The sequence below is a fragment of the Rhinopithecus bieti genome, unplaced genomic scaffold (assembly GCF_001698545.2).
Source record: "Rhinopithecus bieti isolate Rb0 unplaced genomic scaffold, ASM169854v2 scaffold_947, whole genome shotgun sequence".
Taxonomy (NCBI): Eukaryota; Metazoa; Chordata; class Mammalia; order Primates; family Cercopithecidae; genus Rhinopithecus; species Rhinopithecus bieti.
Window position 1 is genome coordinate 1,006,188 of NW_016803664.1, and position 18,892 is coordinate 1,025,079.

General features: G+C 42.5%; 2 protein-coding genes across 2 annotated transcripts in view; one reads left to right on the plus strand and one right to left on the minus strand.

Moving 5' to 3' along the window:
• Positions 1–18,892, plus strand: part of MYO1E (myosin IE) — a 248,139-nt gene that overhangs the window by 161,807 nt on the left and 67,440 nt on the right. Inside the window, 8 exon segments of the mRNA XM_017895857.1 lie at positions 3,813–4,009; positions 7,026–7,106; positions 7,180–7,204; positions 7,435–7,486; positions 7,488–7,518; positions 11,141–11,227; positions 12,691–12,858; positions 16,077–16,162. Of these exon segments, the coding sequence (XP_017751346.1) occupies positions 3,813–4,009; positions 7,026–7,106; positions 7,180–7,204; positions 7,435–7,486; positions 7,488–7,518; positions 11,141–11,227; positions 12,691–12,858; positions 16,077–16,162 (727 nt within the window).
• Positions 13,026–14,732, minus strand: LDHAL6B (lactate dehydrogenase A like 6B). Its single transcript, XM_017896049.1, has one exon. It carries the CDS (start codon positions 14,713–14,715, stop codon positions 13,456–13,458), a length of 1,260 nt encoding a protein of 419 aa, XP_017751538.1. The 5' UTR covers positions 14,716–14,732; the 3' UTR covers positions 13,026–13,455.

Genomic DNA, 18,892 nt, shown 5'->3' on the forward strand with positions numbered 1-18,892 from the left:
TTTTTTTTAAGAGAGATGGGGTCTTGCTTAGTTGCCAGGGCTGGTCTTGAATTCCTGACCTTAAGTCATCCTCCCGCCTTGGCCTCCCAAAGTGCTGGGAATCCAGGCTTGAGCCGCTGCACCTGGCCATCATTTTTATAGCTGCATAGCATTCCATTCATTGGCTCCACTTTTATTTCTTTATTGAACCAATTATCTGTTGTTGGACATTAATATGGTTTCTGATCTGCTGTTACAAGACTGAATGAACACTACTGAAATGAGTAGCCTTGGTTTCTGTCTTTCTCATATTTTAGTAAATCTATGAAGTAGAGGGAAGCGGTATTCCATGCCTTTAAAATAGAAAAAAGCAGACTTTCTCTAGCTATTACAGTGTGAAAAAAAATGGTAAGATTTTCATCAGAACTGGCCTACTAAAGCAAAATAGCCATTAATAACAACAAGCTTTTTTTGTTGTTGTTTTTTGTTTTTGTTTTGAGACAGAGTCTTTCTCTGTCACCCAGGCTGGAGTGCAGTGGCGCTATCTCGTCTCACTGCAATCTCCACCTCTTGGGTTCAAGCAGTTCACCTGTCTCAGCCTCCCAAGTAGCTGGGATTACAGGTGCGCACCACCACGCCTGGCTAACTTTTGTATTTTTAGTAGAGATGGGGTTTCACCTTGTTGACCAGGCTGATCTCAAACTCCTGACCTCAGATGATCTGACTGCCTCGGCCTCCCAAAGTGTGGTGATTAGAGGCGTGAGCCACCATGCCTGGCTAAACAAGCTTTGTTTTTACCTGTCCTTAGACTAATGGAAGTGTAGCACTTCCTTGGTCAAATCTTTATGTTGCTATGAAGCCAAGCAAACCTCACCTTAGGCACACGTGTACCTGTCCAACAGCAATGCAGTGAGGTGGCAGATATTAAATACCAAATTAACCTAAGAATTTTAATGAAAGAACAAGTCACTATTTTGGTAACAGTGGGGAGGAAAAGTACAGTTGACAGCACCCCTCCTTTACCCCGTTATTATTCACAGATTAGAAAGCACAGAAACTCAACACCAAGGCCAGAAAACCTTTTTTTTTTTTTTTAAACCATGCTGAGTCTTTTAAATTTATAAAATTGAATTTTATTTTGCTGCATCTTTTGGTTTTCTCTATTCCCTATATTTCAATTTTAGGTGGAAAAATTAAACCTAACTTTGCTTTACACTTTAATGCAGTAATAGTAATCTATCTTCATCATTTCAATGTGCGGAAATACTACTTTTTAGCAGGTTCTTCTATGTTTTCCATGACTCTGATTAACTATATCAGAGTTACACACCCACATTTTAAAATTAATCATTGCTTTCTCCCTCCCTCTCCCTCTCCAGTTCTCCAAGCTTCCATACTGACACTCCTATCCAGACACACTCACAACTGCCTCATGGAAACTCACAGCCTGAAGAAAGTCAATATTAGCAGCCCTGTAATTTCAGCATCAGGGCAGGCACTGAAGAAAATATGAGGCCATAAAAGTTTGAAAACATGGCATGGATTCTTTTCAAGCCAAGCGCTGTATTTCCGCTTTAGTGTCCTTCGCTATTTCCCTAAGCTTGTGGCTGTGATTCTTGGCCCAGTTCCATTCCTTGTGTTGTGAGTGCTTGCAGCTCTCCATGCCCTCTTCTGCAGAAAAGGACCACAAGATGGAAGTAGAGCGTGTGTCTTTGTCAGTCCCTTCTCGCTCTTTTGTCTCCAGGACTCTCAGCCCTTATTGTTGTATCCATTTAGCAAAGGTCATAAAGATAATGGCATAAGCATCTTAAGTATTTTAACCATGTGGGAACATGGTTAGGGCTTAGGAGAAAGCCATATTTACAAAACAGAGAGATTGAGGCCAATTATTCATTTTATGAACCTATTCACTGTATAGTTCCTATAAACAATGAGAGGAGCTTTTGTGACTGTCCTATAAACCGTTGATGATGATGTCCACTGCATCAAGTGAGCTATCCCTCTGATAATAAAACCAACAGGATACTCTTCCCTTAGTGAGGGCTTCTTATATGTTGGATATGTTGGTGAATGCCTCTTGATTCTCACAACAAACCGACATGGGTCCAATCTGATTTATGAATGTCATCTGTCCTTACTCTGTGCACAGGAAGTTTTAGTTCACTGGAAGACACACCCAGATTCCTAGACATGTGTTTAACACTAAAACTAAACTAAGTACAATGGCCATTTTCAGATCAGTGCATTTGATTTTGTTTACATGTCTTTTCTAAAAGGAAGCCCTTCTATTGCCCAAAGCATTTTTATGAAACACTCATATAGAGGATAAATGTCTTGTTCTGGCATTATACTTTTTCAAAATGTATTCACTGACTTAATCTCATTGGAAGGTGTACACTGAGAAATGTCAGCTCGTTATATTCTAACACCATCTGTGAAATTCAAACAGATTATCCTTTATTGGGAGACTTGTGATTTTTTAGCATTATCATAAAGCCTTTAACAAAATTCTTTTATCAGATAATTTTGGTAAAGCATTATGCAGAAAAAACTCATAGCCAAGTTCAAAATTTTCATTGCATCTATAAAATCTTTCATTCATATTGGAAAATCTGAGCATTCTTTCATGTCGAAGAATGATGTCATTTATTTATATGAGAACGTTCTGCCCAGAAATCAGGAAAACCCCATTTATATCACTAGCCCTCCTTAGTAAGTTTCATGGTCTGAAACAAGATGTTGAGCTATGGAAGTCTCTGTTTTCTATCCAAAGACCACAAACTACCATACTATGTGACGTTAGGGCAGGATATGAACCACAACATCCCCTTCATTTCACTCCATATGCTACCCTCAGAGGAATCTTCTTATAATGCCCCTCTTTATTAGCCATTAGGCCCCCTTTTGCCTCCAGCCCAAATATATCATACCATGCAAGGACCCCCAGCATTGGAATCTGTCCTAACCTTTTTAATCTGACCTGAACTTTCAGCAGCAGCCAGTGCTAGTCCACACACTGTAGCCCGCGTCTCGTCTCCATCATGTCTCCCACACTTCTGCTTCCTCCCCTTGGTACACTCCCTTGTCCTCTCTGCATCTGTACAAATCCTATTTATCCTTTACACCCAGCTCAAATCTCTTGACTACCCCAGCAAGTAGTAATATCTTCCTGTTCTAATTTCTCCAGATCTTGTCTGTCTGTGTTACATATTCAACTTTTCCAAGGGTTCTTTATTTGGCAAACTATTTTTTGCCTCGTCTAGATTGCTTTCAAGATTTCTTACATATTTTCTATTCTTTCCTCCCTCTTTAGTAACCCTACACATGCTAAATACTCAATAAACATGGGATTGGTAAACATGGTAATTATTAGTTCAGTAATATCAGGTGCTTCAAAAATGATGCTATGAAAACATTGTACTAAAAAGGAAGAAAACAATATTTGGAGCCAAAGAAATATTTCTTGATTGAGTTCCTTCCGGGCTGTCTTGCTGGAAGCTTGGAGAGATGTCCATTTTAGGCATTTAACTGTGATCTCGGTAGGAGGGATAGGTTTGCCATCCTTCTTGGATCCCTGATTTGTATTATTGGAAGTCTCAGTCATCGTAGGAATTGACTCATGTAATAAAACAATTGGGAAAAACAAAGGAGATGGATGTGTGTGGGATTACTGATAAGCAGCCTTCACTAGAGCGAGGGCTTTTGGGGCCTGTGATTGTGCCTTCTGTGTACACACACGTGCATGTGCACATAAGTGCCTCCATATGTTTGTGAGATGAATTGGAAGTGTCACAATTCTGAAAGATTGTCATGTTTTGTTTTATGTTCTACAGTTTTAGCTTTTCCTGCATATCTGCTAGGGATAAACCAGGACCGGTTGAAGGAAAAGCTAACAAGCCGGCAGATGGATAGCAAGTGGGGAGGCAAATCCGAATCCATCCACGTGACCCTCAATGTGGAGCAGGCCTGTTACACCCGGGATGCGCTCGCCAAGGCCCTGCACTCCCGGGTTTTTGATTTCTTGGTAGATGTAAGTAACACAAGTTGATGTTGGTGATGCTTCATATCTTAGCTATAAAGAGTAAAACTAGTAGGCTAGGCGTGGTGGCTCACACCTGTAATCCCAGTACCCTGAGAGGCCAAGGTGGGAGGATTGCTGCAGCCCAGGAGTTTGAGACCAGCCTCTGCAACGTGGTGAGACCCCGTCTCTCCAAAAAAACACAAAAATGAACCAGGTGTGGTGGCAGGTGCCTGTGGTCCCAGCTACTCAGGAGGCTGAGGTGGGAAGATCACTTGAGCCTGGGAGGTCAAGGCTGCAGTAAGCCGAGATTGTGCCACTACACTCCAGCCTGGGGGGCAGAGTGAGATCCTATCTCCAAAAAAAAAAAAAAAGTAAAAGACTAAGGGTTTTGTGTTCCTGTTCTGGCTCCTTCCTTTCACCCATTACTTTACTTCACTTTCTGTCCTCTCACTCTGCGATCACTGAATCCTGCATTTCCTTCTAGAACTGCCCAACAAGATACCTTAGCTAAAGATAATATGGTAACAAGTTTCTTCTGGACAAAATATTTAGTAAAGCTAGGACTAGAGACCAGAAAAAGAGGAGACCCACGTTCACGGGCCTTTCTTGATTTGTGGGCCTAAAGATTTAGGAATATGTTTTTCACATACTTCTGTGTTACAAATTAACCCAAAACCTAGCGACTTGAAACCATAAGCGCTTATTTTCTCAGTTTCTGAGGGTCAGATATTTGGTATCGGCTGAGCTTGGTGGTTCACGCTGACTGGAACTGTGGTTGTCTGAAGGCTTGACTAGGGTTGGAAGATATGGCTGAAAGATGGATTGCCCGTGCAGCTGTTGGCAGGAGGTCTCAGTCCCTTGCTTCATGGATCTCTCCTTGAATATCCTCATAACATGACGGTTGGTTTTCCCCAGAGTGAGTGATCTGAAAGACAGCATGAGCAAGAAGCCAGTCTTTTATGTCCTGATCGTGGACTCAAGTATTGTCACTCTGCCACGTTCTGTTTATTAGAAGCAAGTCACTAAGCAAAGTCAACACTTAAGGGGAGGGGAATGAGGCTCCACCTTTAGGAGGGAGGAATATAAAAAACTTTCTGCATGTATTTTGAAACTATTAGATATTTTTGGTTATGGTGTAATTATATGTGTGTGGGTGTATATATATATATATATACACACACACTCTTACATATGAATATATATTTATATATGTATATCACATATATATTCTGACAATTAGTCTTTCAGCAGTGTAGCGCTGCCAGTAACAATCTTGTGTTAATCACTGTAGCCTCTAAATGGTAAAATAATAATAGCAGGCACTTATATAGCACTAACTATCTAAGTGCCCAGATACTGTTCTAAGTATTTTAAAGAGAAAAAACTCTTACTTACTTTTTACAACAACCCTGTGACTTAGGTATTATGATCTCTGCTTTACAGATAAACTAAGGGAGGCATAGATTGATTAAGGAATTTGCCCAAGGTCACTCTGTTATTATGTGATTGATCTAGGAGGCTCTAAATTCCTAGCTAGTTTGCTCCTTTGACGTTTATATATTCAAACTAGAAGGACCCTAGTCAAGGGACAGCAGGGGGCCGTTCGATCCAAAAGATCTGTGTTTGATTCCAGGCACTAACATCTATGTGGCTTAAAGTACGGTTAGTGTGGTTAGAGTAGGGTCAGGCAGGGCAGGGTAGGAGAAGTAGTCTAGGTAGTTCTAGTGGCTATTTAAGGATAAAATTGCTTGGGAAGGTCAGGGTCATACCAAACAGAAGTCATACAGTTAGCTTGTTCAGATCCCTCATTTTACTGAGAAGGGAATGTCAGGCCTGAGCAATGGTGGTTTTGCCCAAGGCCAATCAGCAAGAGGGCGGTGCAGCCTGGGACTAGAATCCACGTATCTTGTCTGTTTGTTCAGAGCACCTTCCAGCGCTGGGCTTCCTACCTACCTTCCTTCCTGTCATCTGTCAGTTTTTTTGTAAGTAGTAAAAGTTCATGAATACTCATACAAGTGATCCTAATTTGAGGTGAGATTTACTGGGCACTGACTGTGTATTGTGTATGATTACTCATTTGCTCACAAAAGATGATATATCATTTTGTTTACCTGGAAAACACCTCTGGTACTTCAGAATTCGTCCAGGTATTCAGCATCTCAAAGAATTCTTCGCTTTGCTCCTCCCCCACTGCATCCCCCACCAACCCCTCTATCCAAACCTTCCCTGCTATCACTAAGTCTATTCCCATGAATTGCTTGGCCTCTTCTCACAGTGATTAAGAACACAGATTTAGGCATCATACTGCTTAGATTTAGTCCCAGACCCTGCTTCTTACACAGAACAACCTTAAGCAAGCCTTGGTGTGTGGAAAATTGGGAAAATAATGGTATCACTGCCATTTTGAGAATTGAAATGGGAATTAAGTGAAACAACACATTAAGATCACTTAGCAAACCCTGGTAGAGGTGAATGTTCAATAGATGTAAGCAGGTTCTATTATCAATTCAAAAATAATGACCATTGTTACTATCTGCAGATAGCTCACCCTCTCTATATGTTCCTGGGAACAAGGACTGTCTTGTCCTTAGCATCCCTGGCATATTGTGTTGGGTCGTCATTAAATGACTGGTGAATGGAAGACAATGGAAATGACAATTACAGATCCTTTAGTGTGGGTTCTTCGTGTGAAATAGGTTTTACTTCGATCATCCAAGATGACATATTCTAATTGTTAAGACCTCCTGAAAAAGCTGACTCAGCCAGAAATTAATGGTTATCATCATTAAGCAAACATTTTTTGTTTCTACTGTACTCGCTTTTCTGAATCCTGGTGGTTTTCCAAAGTACTTGCCTTTGCACTGAGAGTTTGTTAATGCAGCAAGTCTCCTGCCTTCACGTTGTCCTCTGTTTCCTGCAAGCAGTAGTGTTTGCTATGTAGAATCCAGCTTCCCTTTCCCCAACGCATGCCCGTTTTTAGTATAAATGGAAAGGAGTTCACTGCCATGCTGTTTACTTTCTCTAGTCGATCAATAAAGCCATGCAGAAAGACCATGAAGAATACAACATTGGCGTCCTAGACATCTATGGCTTTGAAATATTCCAGGTAAGGCCAGTTTGAATAACTAGGGGTTGAGGAGGGTGGCATATTTCATCTGGCCTGCAAGAAATAATTCTAGGCAATGCAAAAACAAAAAACAGAAAGTAAACCACAACAAAAAAAAAACCACTCAGGCTCATTTTGGCCTTTGTGAGTTCTTCACGTACCTTTACCAAATTAGTTTCTCCTAAATATAAACTTCTTTCTACTGATGCATCCAACATTTCTATGAAAGCTTTTCATATGAAGACATTTCAATAAATCACTCAAGAAAGGACTTTTAAATGATTTTGTGAAACAATTACATGTGAATAACTTTTTTTTTTTTTTTCAGAAAATGGCTTTGAACAGTTTTGTATCAATTTTGTTAATGAAAACTGCAGCAGATTTTATTGAACTGACATTAAAGGCGGAACAGGTAAGCAGTCCCTCGTTCTTCATCCTATTCTATTTATAATTTATTTTGTTTACAAGGGTATCGATTTCTGTCTTTTGATAATAGATTTGGGTTCCAGTCTTATATTAGGAAATGCACCTAATAAAGTCAGGCAGAAAAACCGTATGCCATTGTGGCATTTTAATCCATGAAATATAAATACCATCTGCAGCATTTGCCTTCTTCTTTAAGCAAATGATGCTGTGACGTTGGACATAAGACTAGCTGCTTTTACTATACTGACTCACTGAGCACGTGGGAAATGGGAGCCTAGTTCCAGCCCCAACGGTCTGAGGCATATATTGTGTTCCAAATAAAAGACTTGGTTTTCTCGGATTTACTCCATTCTCAATCTTCCCTAACAATACATGCATTTTTAACAAAGCTGGTATTTCAATACTTACCTGAGGTAACATGCCTTGCTGTAGTTTCTTCTAAAGTTCGGTGCAGGCCGGGTGCTGTGGCTCATGCCTGTAATCCTAGCACTCTGGGAGGCCACGTCGGGAGAATTGCTTGAGTCCAGGAGTTCAAGACCAGCCTGCCGGACAAAATGAGACCCCATCCATTCAAAAAATAAAACAATTAGCTGGACATGGTGGCATAAGCCTATAGTCCCAGCTGTTCTGGAGGCTGAGGTGAAAGGATTGCTTGAGCCCAGGAGGTCGAGACTTACATCATCACACCACTGCTTTCCATCCTAGGCAACAGAGCAAGACTCTGTTTCAAAAATAAATAGTAGCCAGGTGCAGTGGCTCACGCCTGTAATCCCAGCACTTTGGGAGGCTGAGACCTGCAGACCATTCGAGGTCAGGAATTCGAGACGAGCCTGGCCAACATGATGAAACCCCATCTCTACTAAAAATACAAAAATTAGCTAGGCATGGTGGTGGGTGCCTGTAGACCCAGCTTCTCAGGAGGCTGAGGCAGGATTATCGCTTGAACCTGGGAGGCGGAGCTTGCAGTGAGCTGAGATCGCGCCACTGCACTCCAGCCTGGGCGACAGAGCAAGACTTCGTCTCAAAATAATAATATAAATAAATAAATAAATAAATAAATAAATAAATAAATAAATAAATAGTTCGGTGCAGTTTCCATCATTTCCTGATAGCATATTGTTTAGGATTCCTGGGGCCACCATAACAAAGCAGCACAAACTGAGAGACTTGAAACAGTAGCAGTTTCTTCCCTCCCAGTTCTGGAGCCCAGAGTCTGAAATCAAGAAGTCCTCAGGGCCACACTCCTTCTCAGGATAGAGTGGAGTATCCTTCCTCTTCTAGTTTCTGGTGGCTCCTGGCATTTTTTTGGCTTCTGGCGGTTTGACTCCAGTCTCTGCCTGTGTCTTCACGTAGCCTTTTTCAATGTCCCCCTGTGTCTCTATCCAAATCTCCGTCTCTTTTCTTTTATGAAGATACCATTTTAGCTTTGCGCAATGGAGATATTTTAGCCAGTGAGGTTTATCTGAGACATGATTATTGCTAATAGAAAACTTTTCACAATAGCCTGCCACGACGACTTGAAATATAGTCGGCATTGACTATTTTTGACAGTCTCTATGGAGAGTGAACTGTTAAAAAAAAAAAGAAAAGAAAGACACCATTTTTTTGGATTTCGAGTTCACTCTAAACCCAGGATGACTTACTGTGAGGTCCTTAGTGAATTACATTTACAGAGACCTTACTTCCAAACCTCACATTCTGAGGTTCCAGGTGGATGTGAAATTTGGGGGGATACTATTCAAGCCACTGTATACATCAAAGGCTGTTTTGGGGTCATTTAGTTATGGAAGTGTTTATGCCCCTGCTTAGGAAACACCATACCAGCGGGTTTCATGTGACCCTCTGCCCTGGAACCCGCCCTTGGTTGTTTTACTGTAGCTACTCTAAGGGGTGGGGAAGGCTAGAGGTTCACATGAAACCCATTGCTGCCGTTGCCATCTAAGTCCCTACCACATCTAGCCCAGTCTCCTGCAGTAGTCTCCAAACTGGTCTGGTAGTCTCCATATGGGTTTCCCGTGAACCTCTAGCCTTCCCCAACCCTTAGAGTAGCCAGAGCGAAACAACCAAGAAAGAGTGCAATAGCCAATGAGATGGGAGTGGGGAGGCAGGGGCTAGATCATATGGGAACTTATAGGGCATGGCTGAGACTTTGGGTGTTATAGTAAGTGGAATGAGGACCCATTGAAGAATTTTGAGGGAGGAGTGACATGATCTGATTTGTTGTTTGCGTTTTTGAAAGGGTCACTCTGGCTCTGTAGGCTTATAGAGTAGGGTGAGGCAGGGGAAAGCAAACTAGAATGGAAGTTAAAAAACCAGTGATGGGGATACTGCAGGAGACTGCATTAGATGTGGTAGAGACTCAGACGGCGATGGTAGCAGTCCAGGTGGTGAGAGGGAGTATCTGGAGAGTGAGAGAATGGGACTTGCTCAAAATAATTAGCAATAGCCAAGAAAGAAGGAGCAATCATGGGTGATTCTTAGCTTTATGCCCTGGATAACAGGGCTGATGGTGACACTATTTACTGGAGGGTGAGATTAGAAGAGGGGTTGTTTAGAGGTCGTGGGAAATATGGAATCAGAGTTCCTCTAAACAGGTTAAGTTGGAGAGGCCCATTTATTATACATCCAACTGAAGATTCCAATCTGTAGAGTGGATTTGAGTCTGGAACCCTGTGGCGAGATATAGATGAGAAATAAATTCAGGGGTCATTAGCCTGTAGGTGATCTATTTAAAGCCATGGGATTGATTGAAATCACCTAGAGAAGGAGGGCTGAGAAAACAAGAAGGCTGAAAGATTGACCCCTGAGACTCCACCACATATAAAGGTCTGGAAATAAGAAAGAGCTAGCAAAGGAAGCTGGCAAAGTGAAACCAGTGAGGAAAGAAGAAAAAACCAGGATGGTGTCATGGTTTTCAAGTTAAATGAGCCTCTGATAGACTGTAAGAACCTTCCCATTAAGTACCTGGATGCTAATCTATTCCTGTCCTATATTTAATTTTTTTTTTTGAGATGGAGTTTCGCTTTGTTGCCCAGGCTGGAGTGCTGTGGCGTGATCTCGGCTCACTTCAACCTCCACCTTCTGGGTTCAAGCAGTTCTCCTGCCTCAGCCTCCCAAGTAGCCGGTATTATAGGCGTGACCCACCATGCCCAGCTACTTTTTGTAATTTTAGTAGAGATGGTTTCACTATGTTGGTCAGGATGGTCTCGAACTCCTGACCTTGTGATCCGCCCACCTCAGCCTCCCAAAGTGCTGGGATTACAGATGTGAGCCACTGCGCCCAGCCCTATGTTAAATTTTAAATTTTGTGATTTTTTTTTTTGTAACTGGATTTATGAGTTCGGTGCTACTAAATTGCAGTTTTCATTGGCCAGAAACAATTGTGTGGTAACAATTTCATAGGGTTCAAACTAAACATAAAAATCACCAAGTCATAAAATGTTCCTTTCCTGTTACCTCTCAGAAAATAAGAAATTAAAGTTCCTGGTATTTGTTGAAGGACATTCAGGTTTTTCTCTTTCATGGGAATTTTTGTCCATTCAGGGTCTGTCCGTGCAGAGCTCTTGCTATTTGGGAAATAATGTGAGTTCCTGGTTTCTGTCTTACAGGAAGAATATGTTCAAGAGGGAATAAGATGGACACCCATTGAGTACTTTAATAATAAAATTGTATGTGACCTCATAGAGAACAAAGTGGTAAGTGTTGGTTTAGTATGTCTTCACTGCTCACAGGTTTACATTAAGTGAGTTTTTGTTCTCTGTGTCATTTTTTTGGAACAGGCAAAGTGACAACTCTGATTTGCAGAGAATTTGAGCAATTGTATTAGTTTTCTGTATGTGTGAAAAGAAAACAGTAGGGCTTTATTCTGGCAGTAAATATGAACATGTGGATATGAGTAAAATGTCAATTTACAAATGGAAGTTGTTACTGATTCTAAGAGAAGACAGCTATCACACGATGACTTAGCATGTGAAGAGGCAAACTGGCCCTGTGTTCTAGTCCAACTTCTAGGACTTTAGCCTTAATGACTGATTCAGGCTGGGCATGGTGGCTCATGCCTGTAATCCCAGTACTTTGGGAGGCCGAGACAGGTGGATCGCTTGAGCACAGGGGTTCAAGACCAGCCCCAGCAACATAGTGAAACCCTGTTTCCAAACACAAAATTTAGCTAATACAAAAATTGTATTAGCTAAATACAAAAATTAGCCAGGCATGGTGGCACGCACCTGTGGTCCCAGCTACTCTGGAGGCTGAGGTGGGAGGATCGCTTGAGCCTGGGAGGTTGAGGCTGTGGTGAGCTGAGATTGTGCCACTGCACTCCAGCCTGGGTGACAGAGCAAGACAAGACCCTGTCTCAAAAGAAAAAAAGATGATTCAAAATAAAATAAAAGTGATACAGAACAAATATCGCTATAGGATTTATATATATATAAAAGCCAAACACTGGAAACAGTGAAAACATCTGTAGACAACTTACTTACTTACTTACTTACTTATTTATTTATTTATTTATTTATTTATTTTGAGAGGCATCTTGCTTTGTTGCCCAGGGGTTTCACCATGTTGGCCAGGCTGGTCTCGAACTCCGGACCTCATGATCCACCCACCTCGGCCACCATGCCCGGCCAGACGAGTTAGTTATTAAACAAATGAGAAATATAGCCATTAAAATAGGAAATATGAAGAATATGTAAAACATGAGGAATGCTTATAAAATAGTGCTATGTGAAAAAGGAAATGCATTATAGAGTGTGTACACTAAATAACTATATAAATGATGCCTATGTGGGTAACATGCTGAAGGAGAACATAAAGAAATAGATTAGGTCAAAGGAAAATGTTTTTATTTTACTTTTGGATTCTTAAGTCAATTTGGCATGAATATGAGTGAGCAGATAATGATCTGTGCATGACTGTTGGATAAAACTTCAGGGAGTTAAACAGCTTTTTGGAAAATGGAGTTTCCTCCCTCTTTAAATCTAAGTAGTGACTTCCCATTTGGGACTATTAATTGCATTCTTGCATGAAGGGGAAGATTGACTTTCAAGATGGTATCTTAAGTCTGGGGAGCTGTTTCCTTCCCTAAGAAAGGACCTGATAAGCATTGTCTGTTTTGGAGAGGTCAGTGACTAGGGCCTTGCCTTCTTGCTCCCATCAGAACCCTCCTGGCATCATGAGCATCCTGGATGATGTGTGCGCCACAATGCATGCGGTGGGTGAGGGGGCAGATCAGACGCTGCTCCAGAAACTTCAGATGCAGATTGGGAGTCATGAGCACTTCAACAGTTGGAACCAAGGCTTTATCATTCATCATTATGCTGGGAAGGTATGGCCAATATCCATTTTAATGTCTATCTGTTTTAAGCTTTTGGGTCTGTGATCTGGTTTCTCATGAAGCAAATCACATGTCTCGCTGTATTTTATTCATTCAACAAATAGAACTTAGAGTATCAAAGGAAGCAAAACCAAAGATTGCATATACTACTGCATATATTTTTTTGTATGTACATACTTTTATTTTTATACTGTAGAAGAAGCTACTACTTTACAGCATGTAAATGAACATAGGTGTAAGACAGCAAGAATGAAAGAAATAGCATATATCTAATGAAAAGAATCAGAATTTCTAGAACACAATAAATACCTACATCCTACTTTTTGGGAACCAAATGCTAACAACATGTATATAACAAGGCAAGTGCTGCTACATCAGAGGTACCAAAAACACTTAGGAATTGTAAATAAGTATCATCCAGCACGTGGATACTAAATAAAAGAGCTGGAGGACTAAATAAATAGGAAAGTCACTCTACCTACTTTCCTGTTTCCATCTTTTAGGAATTCAAGTTTATTCAAAATTTCGTTATATAATCCTGTATCTGTGATCTCTTCAATAATTTCGGAATAGTAGTTTCAGACAACTTTAAATCTTGAGCTCCTTCTGAATTTCCCAAAGTGTTTTTGCACTTTTTTTCAGACGAGCCTCTTCTTCAGGGGTCAGCTTTATCTTTATAAGATTGGTAATACCATTCTCTCCCAGGATACAAGGAATACTGAGGAATACTTCTTCATCTATTCCATAGAGGCCCTTAATTATGGTGGAAACTGGATGTGTTCTCCTAAGATTCTTCAAAATACTTTCTGTTAAATCAGCCACAGATAGGCCAATGGCCCAAGAAGTATAACCTTTCATTTTAATAATCTCATAGGCAGTAGCAATCACTTCTTCGTGGACATTTTTCCATTGCTCGGGATCTTTATCAGTTCCTATATCAGAGTTCAGGTCCTTCAAAGGGACACCAGCTATGTTCACTCCACTCCACACAGGAACACTGGAGTCTCCATGCTCTCCGAGGATCCATCCATGGCAGCTTTCAGAATGGATACCAAGCTTTTGTCCAATCAAGAAACGAAAACGAGCAGTATCCAGGTTACAGCCGCTTCCAATAACACGGTTTTTGGGAAATGCACTCAGCTTCCAAGCTACGTAACTTAAGATATCCACTGGATTGGAAACAATAATTAGTTTGCAGTGGGGACTATGCTGGACAATATTGGAAATCATTAACTTGAAGATGGCCACATTTCGCTGCACTAAATTAAGGCGCGTTTCTCCCTTTTCTTGGCGTGCACCTGCTGTGATAATCACTAGGTTGGAGTTTGCTGTGACAAAGTAATCTTTGCTACAAACAATATTTGGCATTTTCGTGAAAGAGCTGCCATGTTGAAGATCCATCGTCTCACCCTTCAGTTTGCCTTCATCAAGATCCACAAGGGCAAGTTCATCGATCAAGCCTTTTAATAAGATGCTGATAGCGCAGGCCATGCCCACCGATCCAGTTCCTATGATGGAGACCTTACTGTGATGAACGGGCTCCTCAGAAGTGAAGCGCTCAATAAGCTCACTCTTCACAGTCGCCATCTTGCTCACGGAGGTGAAGAGCCAGGCGCCCTGGAGTGGGATGCGCACTGCCTGACAGGGACACAGGGCCATCCTCAGGCACAGGAAATTCGCTCCCGCCGAGCTCACTCTCCGGCTGGCCCGCACAAGAGGCACAGTCCAACTCATGGCTGCTTGCTCAAGAAGTGGAGAGAGAGAAACGCCAAAAAGCTGCTGACCAGAACGTTGAGACACCAAGAGAGCCGTTGGCAGCACCTTCAGCCCTCTATGGCGGGTGCGCATGACCCGCCCCCTGGCCCTCTACTGCGGCTGCGCGGGCTTTTCCAGAGCCTCTGACACGTGCTTTCCGTGGGTGCTCAGACTAAGGCAGTAAAGGGCTGCTTCTCTAGCAAGTGATTTCTGGAGTTAGTTTCACAAAGAGTATTCTCATTAATAGTTGACATGCTGAAGAGGCTAACCCAGATCCCTGGGATTACTAGTTTTTTATTTTTAGTATGAATGCCAAGGAAGAATGCTTCTATTATCTACAGATGAAAATAAGGTTATGTTTTCTGAACCATGACCCTGCCGGGAAGGATAGGGCGCTGTGCTTTGCGTACTGGTGGCTGCCTGCACCATCTCCCAGTGTCTGAGAAGTGGGCTCCTGCTTTCTGGTCTATGGCGCTGGAAGCCTATTTTGAAAGGATCCGGCTGCCTTGGTGCCAGTCCTGGCCAGGACCCGCACTGGGACAGTCACCTGAAGCTTGAGCAGGGTAGGGGCCATTCGGGAGTCACTCCAGCACTAAATCTCACCATGCTACTGCATATTTTTGGAACATGAATCACCCTGCTACATATATTAGCTGCTGAAGAAATGGATTTTCTTCTTGCCTCTTGCTGGAATCACAGACTGGCATTCCTTGTCTCCCCATGCCGACTGGGAGTATAAATCAAGGCCCAGAGTTCACTTTTGGTTTTGTTCTCATAAAACCCATGAGTATTGGGTGCCTACTGGGTGCCAGGCTGTGTGGGGCTGCTGATGATAAAAAAGTAAGTTGAGGTCATGGTCTTGGGGACTTCCTGGTCCTGTGGAAATCCCCGGGTCTCATCCATCATCCCAGCTGACCTCTTGTTAAACAGAGTATCTGAGCATGAGTTTCTGGCCAGATTGGCATAAATTTGATACCACTTCTGTGAGAAATTGCAAAGCCTCAGATGACATGGCTCATTGCAATGAATTACTGAGCATGAGGGGCTTCACTTTTGCTCTGTGTTAGCTAAAATTTAGGAAAATAATTGAGTTTGTCATTTAGACACCCCTATGAATCCACTGAAAAAGGGGTACGGGGCCTTGAGAGCTGGAGTGTTCTGATTATGGATCAGCTGGGCCATCCAGGCAGCCAGATACTCATCAGCATCTGCAGGTCATCCCCGCTAAGTCAGCTAACAAGTAAGACGTGCACAACCTTCCTGTGAAATGAAATCCCAAATGCAACATCTGGAAATGCACACATTGTGGTGAGGATAGCCATGCCAACTTGGGTTTTTTGTTTGGTGAATTTAGAATTTTTGTTCAATAAATGATTTTGTTCAATGAATTACATTTTGTTCAATGAAATTACATTTTGTTCCATGAAATTAGATTTCTTTCCGTTCTTGGCCAGGTGTCCTATGACATGGATGGATTTTGTGAAAGGAACCGGGATGTGCTTTTTATGGATCTCATCGAGCTTATGCAGAGCAGTGAGCTGTAAGTATGTTTTACCATAGCTGACGGGGATATAGGTTTGATGAAATTTTCAATATGAAAACAAACTTATGAGCTGGGTGTGGTGGTGTGCTCCTATAGTCCCAGCGACTCGGGAGGCTGAGGCAGGAGGATCACTTGATCCTAGGAGTTTGAGGCTGCAGTGAGCTGTGATCACCCCTATGAATAGCCACTGCCCTCCAGCCAGGCAACATAGGACCGTGTCTCTAATAAAGAAAAAACAAAAACAAAAACAAAACACCTGTGATGTTTAGTGGTTAGGATTTTGTTCTTTCATGCTATTGGGTCTGGATTATTATTGATCTATTTGGTTTCTCAAAATAGCTTTCTTTTCTCTATATCAGTCTCTCCCTTTTATGTCCCTAATACTTCATGCACCCAAATTCCAAGTGCCATCTATAGGTCCTTGAGGGCATCAGACTTTCTACCTTTCAATACTATTATCAGGGAGAAGTGAGCCCACTGGCTTTGGATTGGGATGGCCATTCTGACCATTTAAGAGTGGAACAGTCTGGTTCTATGACATTTTGCCCTTGAACTCGACTTCATGGTCTTTGAATTTTTAAAGATGTTTAATGGCTTAGCAAGACCCACATTAACCAAAGTCCCTGAAGTACTTAAGAAATGGCTTGAGAACTCTGGGAGGGACAACTAAAGAAGGAGTGACTCAGAGATCCATTTTAACTCCCAAGACCCTGTTTCAGCTCTAGGGGTAGAACGGTGGGGGTATCCCCCTTGCACGCTGCTGGAACTCTCAGGACCACCTCTGCCTTCCTCCCCTCTTCCCTGAAAAGGTTCTCAAGATCCTGGATAACACATAAGAAGATGTAATTTACATGAGCAGGTCCATGCTTGCAAGGCAAGGCCCATGCATGCCAGATCTAACACTTTCTAGAGCTTATTTCAAGTAAGAGCTGCCCTTCTGGTCTCTATTACTTAAGCTGTCACAACGGCAAGGCCAGTTCCTCTAATCAACAGCAGCGAGGCTGATAATTCCTAATAAAGGACTGACTGCAATGAAAGCAAAGCAAGAGTTTCCTTTTCAGGCCCTGGACAGCTGTTCTGCTCCGTATAATTCTCTCTCTGCTGCTCCTGCACCTCCTCAACCTCTGCTCTCCATCCCTGCCCTTCTTTGCAGTCACACCACCATTTTTGAGATTTTGCATTTCTTTTTATTCACAACATACAAAATCGATCTGTTCTTCTCTGAGATGGTTAGGTAAGCCACAAGTCCTGGCTTGTGGGTTTTATGGCAGTCAGGTGCAGACTTGCTTCCAGAGATTGTTTTTGAAAACTTACTAAAATTCCTGCCAAGTGGAAGAGCTATTATTGCTTCCATATAAACTGCTGTCATATAGACATGGCCTATTATTTTATAAACACATTTGATGTCAAAATCTGTAGTCGTGTCTGGTCAAGTTAAAAGTAGATTGCTGGGGAGACTTCCTGGAACATTCAAGATGCCCAAAAAGTCATTGAGGAGGAAGTGAGTTTGACTTTGAATGTCAGATTGCTAATTTACATGGATCCCGTCATTCACCCAGTCAGCAAATATATATTATGGACCAACTGTGCACCATGCTATGCTTCAGACACACCAGGGACACTAAGATGAGGAAGGCATTGTCCCTGTCCTATTGCTAGTGAGGCAGACGTATAAACACATGCAGCTCAAATAGCACCACTAATGAAAGTATATTCAGGCTGGGCGCAGTGGCTCATGCCTGTAATCACAGCACTTTGGGAGGCCAAGGCGGGTGGATCACGAGGTCAAGAGATCGGGACCATCCTGGCCAACATGGCGAAACCCTGTCTCTACTAATAATACAAAAATTAGCTGTGTGTGGTGGTGCGTGCTTGTAGTCCCAGCTACTCGGGAGGCTGAGGCAGGAGAATCTCTTGCACCTGGGAGGCAGAGGTTGGAGTGAGCCAAGATCGCACCACTGCACTCCAGCCTGGCGACAGAGTGAGACTTTGTCTCAAAAAAAAAAAAAAAAAGTATATTCAGGAGGCAGAGTGCTTATCATTTGTTACTGCTCCACTTCAAATTGCTCATACTCAAAAGCAGTTTGTCAGGGTTTTCTGTGTAGAGCTGGCAACAGTGTGCTACTGGCATCTGGTGAACAGAGACCATAGATGCTGCTAAATATCCCACAATATGTAGAAGAGGCCCCCTCCTCAGCCCCCAACAAAGAATTATTCAGCCGCAGATACCAGTGGTGCCCAGGCTCAGAAACTCTGCTCTAGAGCAAAGCAGCATCTGCACTGAATCCAGACATTTCATATAATTCCCTGAGTTCTGGTCTGTCTTGCTTGTGTTAACAAACACATGCTGGCCGGGTGCAGCGCCTCACGCCTGTAGTCCCAACACTTCAGGAGGCTGAGGCAGGAACACCTCTTGAGCCCAGTTGTTTGAGACCAGCCCGGGAAACATGGCAAAACCCCATCTCTACAGAAAATACAAGAATTAGCTGGATGTGGTGGCACCTGCCTATAGTCCCAGTCACTCAGGAGGCTGAGGTGGGAAGATGGCTTGAGCCTGGGAGGTCGAGGCTGCAGTGAGCTGTGATTAAATCCCTGCACTCCGGCCTGGGCAACAGAGCGAGACCCTGTCTCAAAAACAAAAGAAAACGAAAACCTGAAATCCCCTACTGACCTCCCTCTGTTATGTTCTACTGTCAAGATATACCTCAATTCCTGTGACTAGGGACG

Excerpts from the sequence above, each read along its gene's own strand:
- LDHAL6B (XM_017896049.1), bottom strand. The coding sequence starts at position 14,715 with ATGCGCACCCGCCATAGAGGGCTGAAGGTGCTGCCAACGGCTCTCTTG.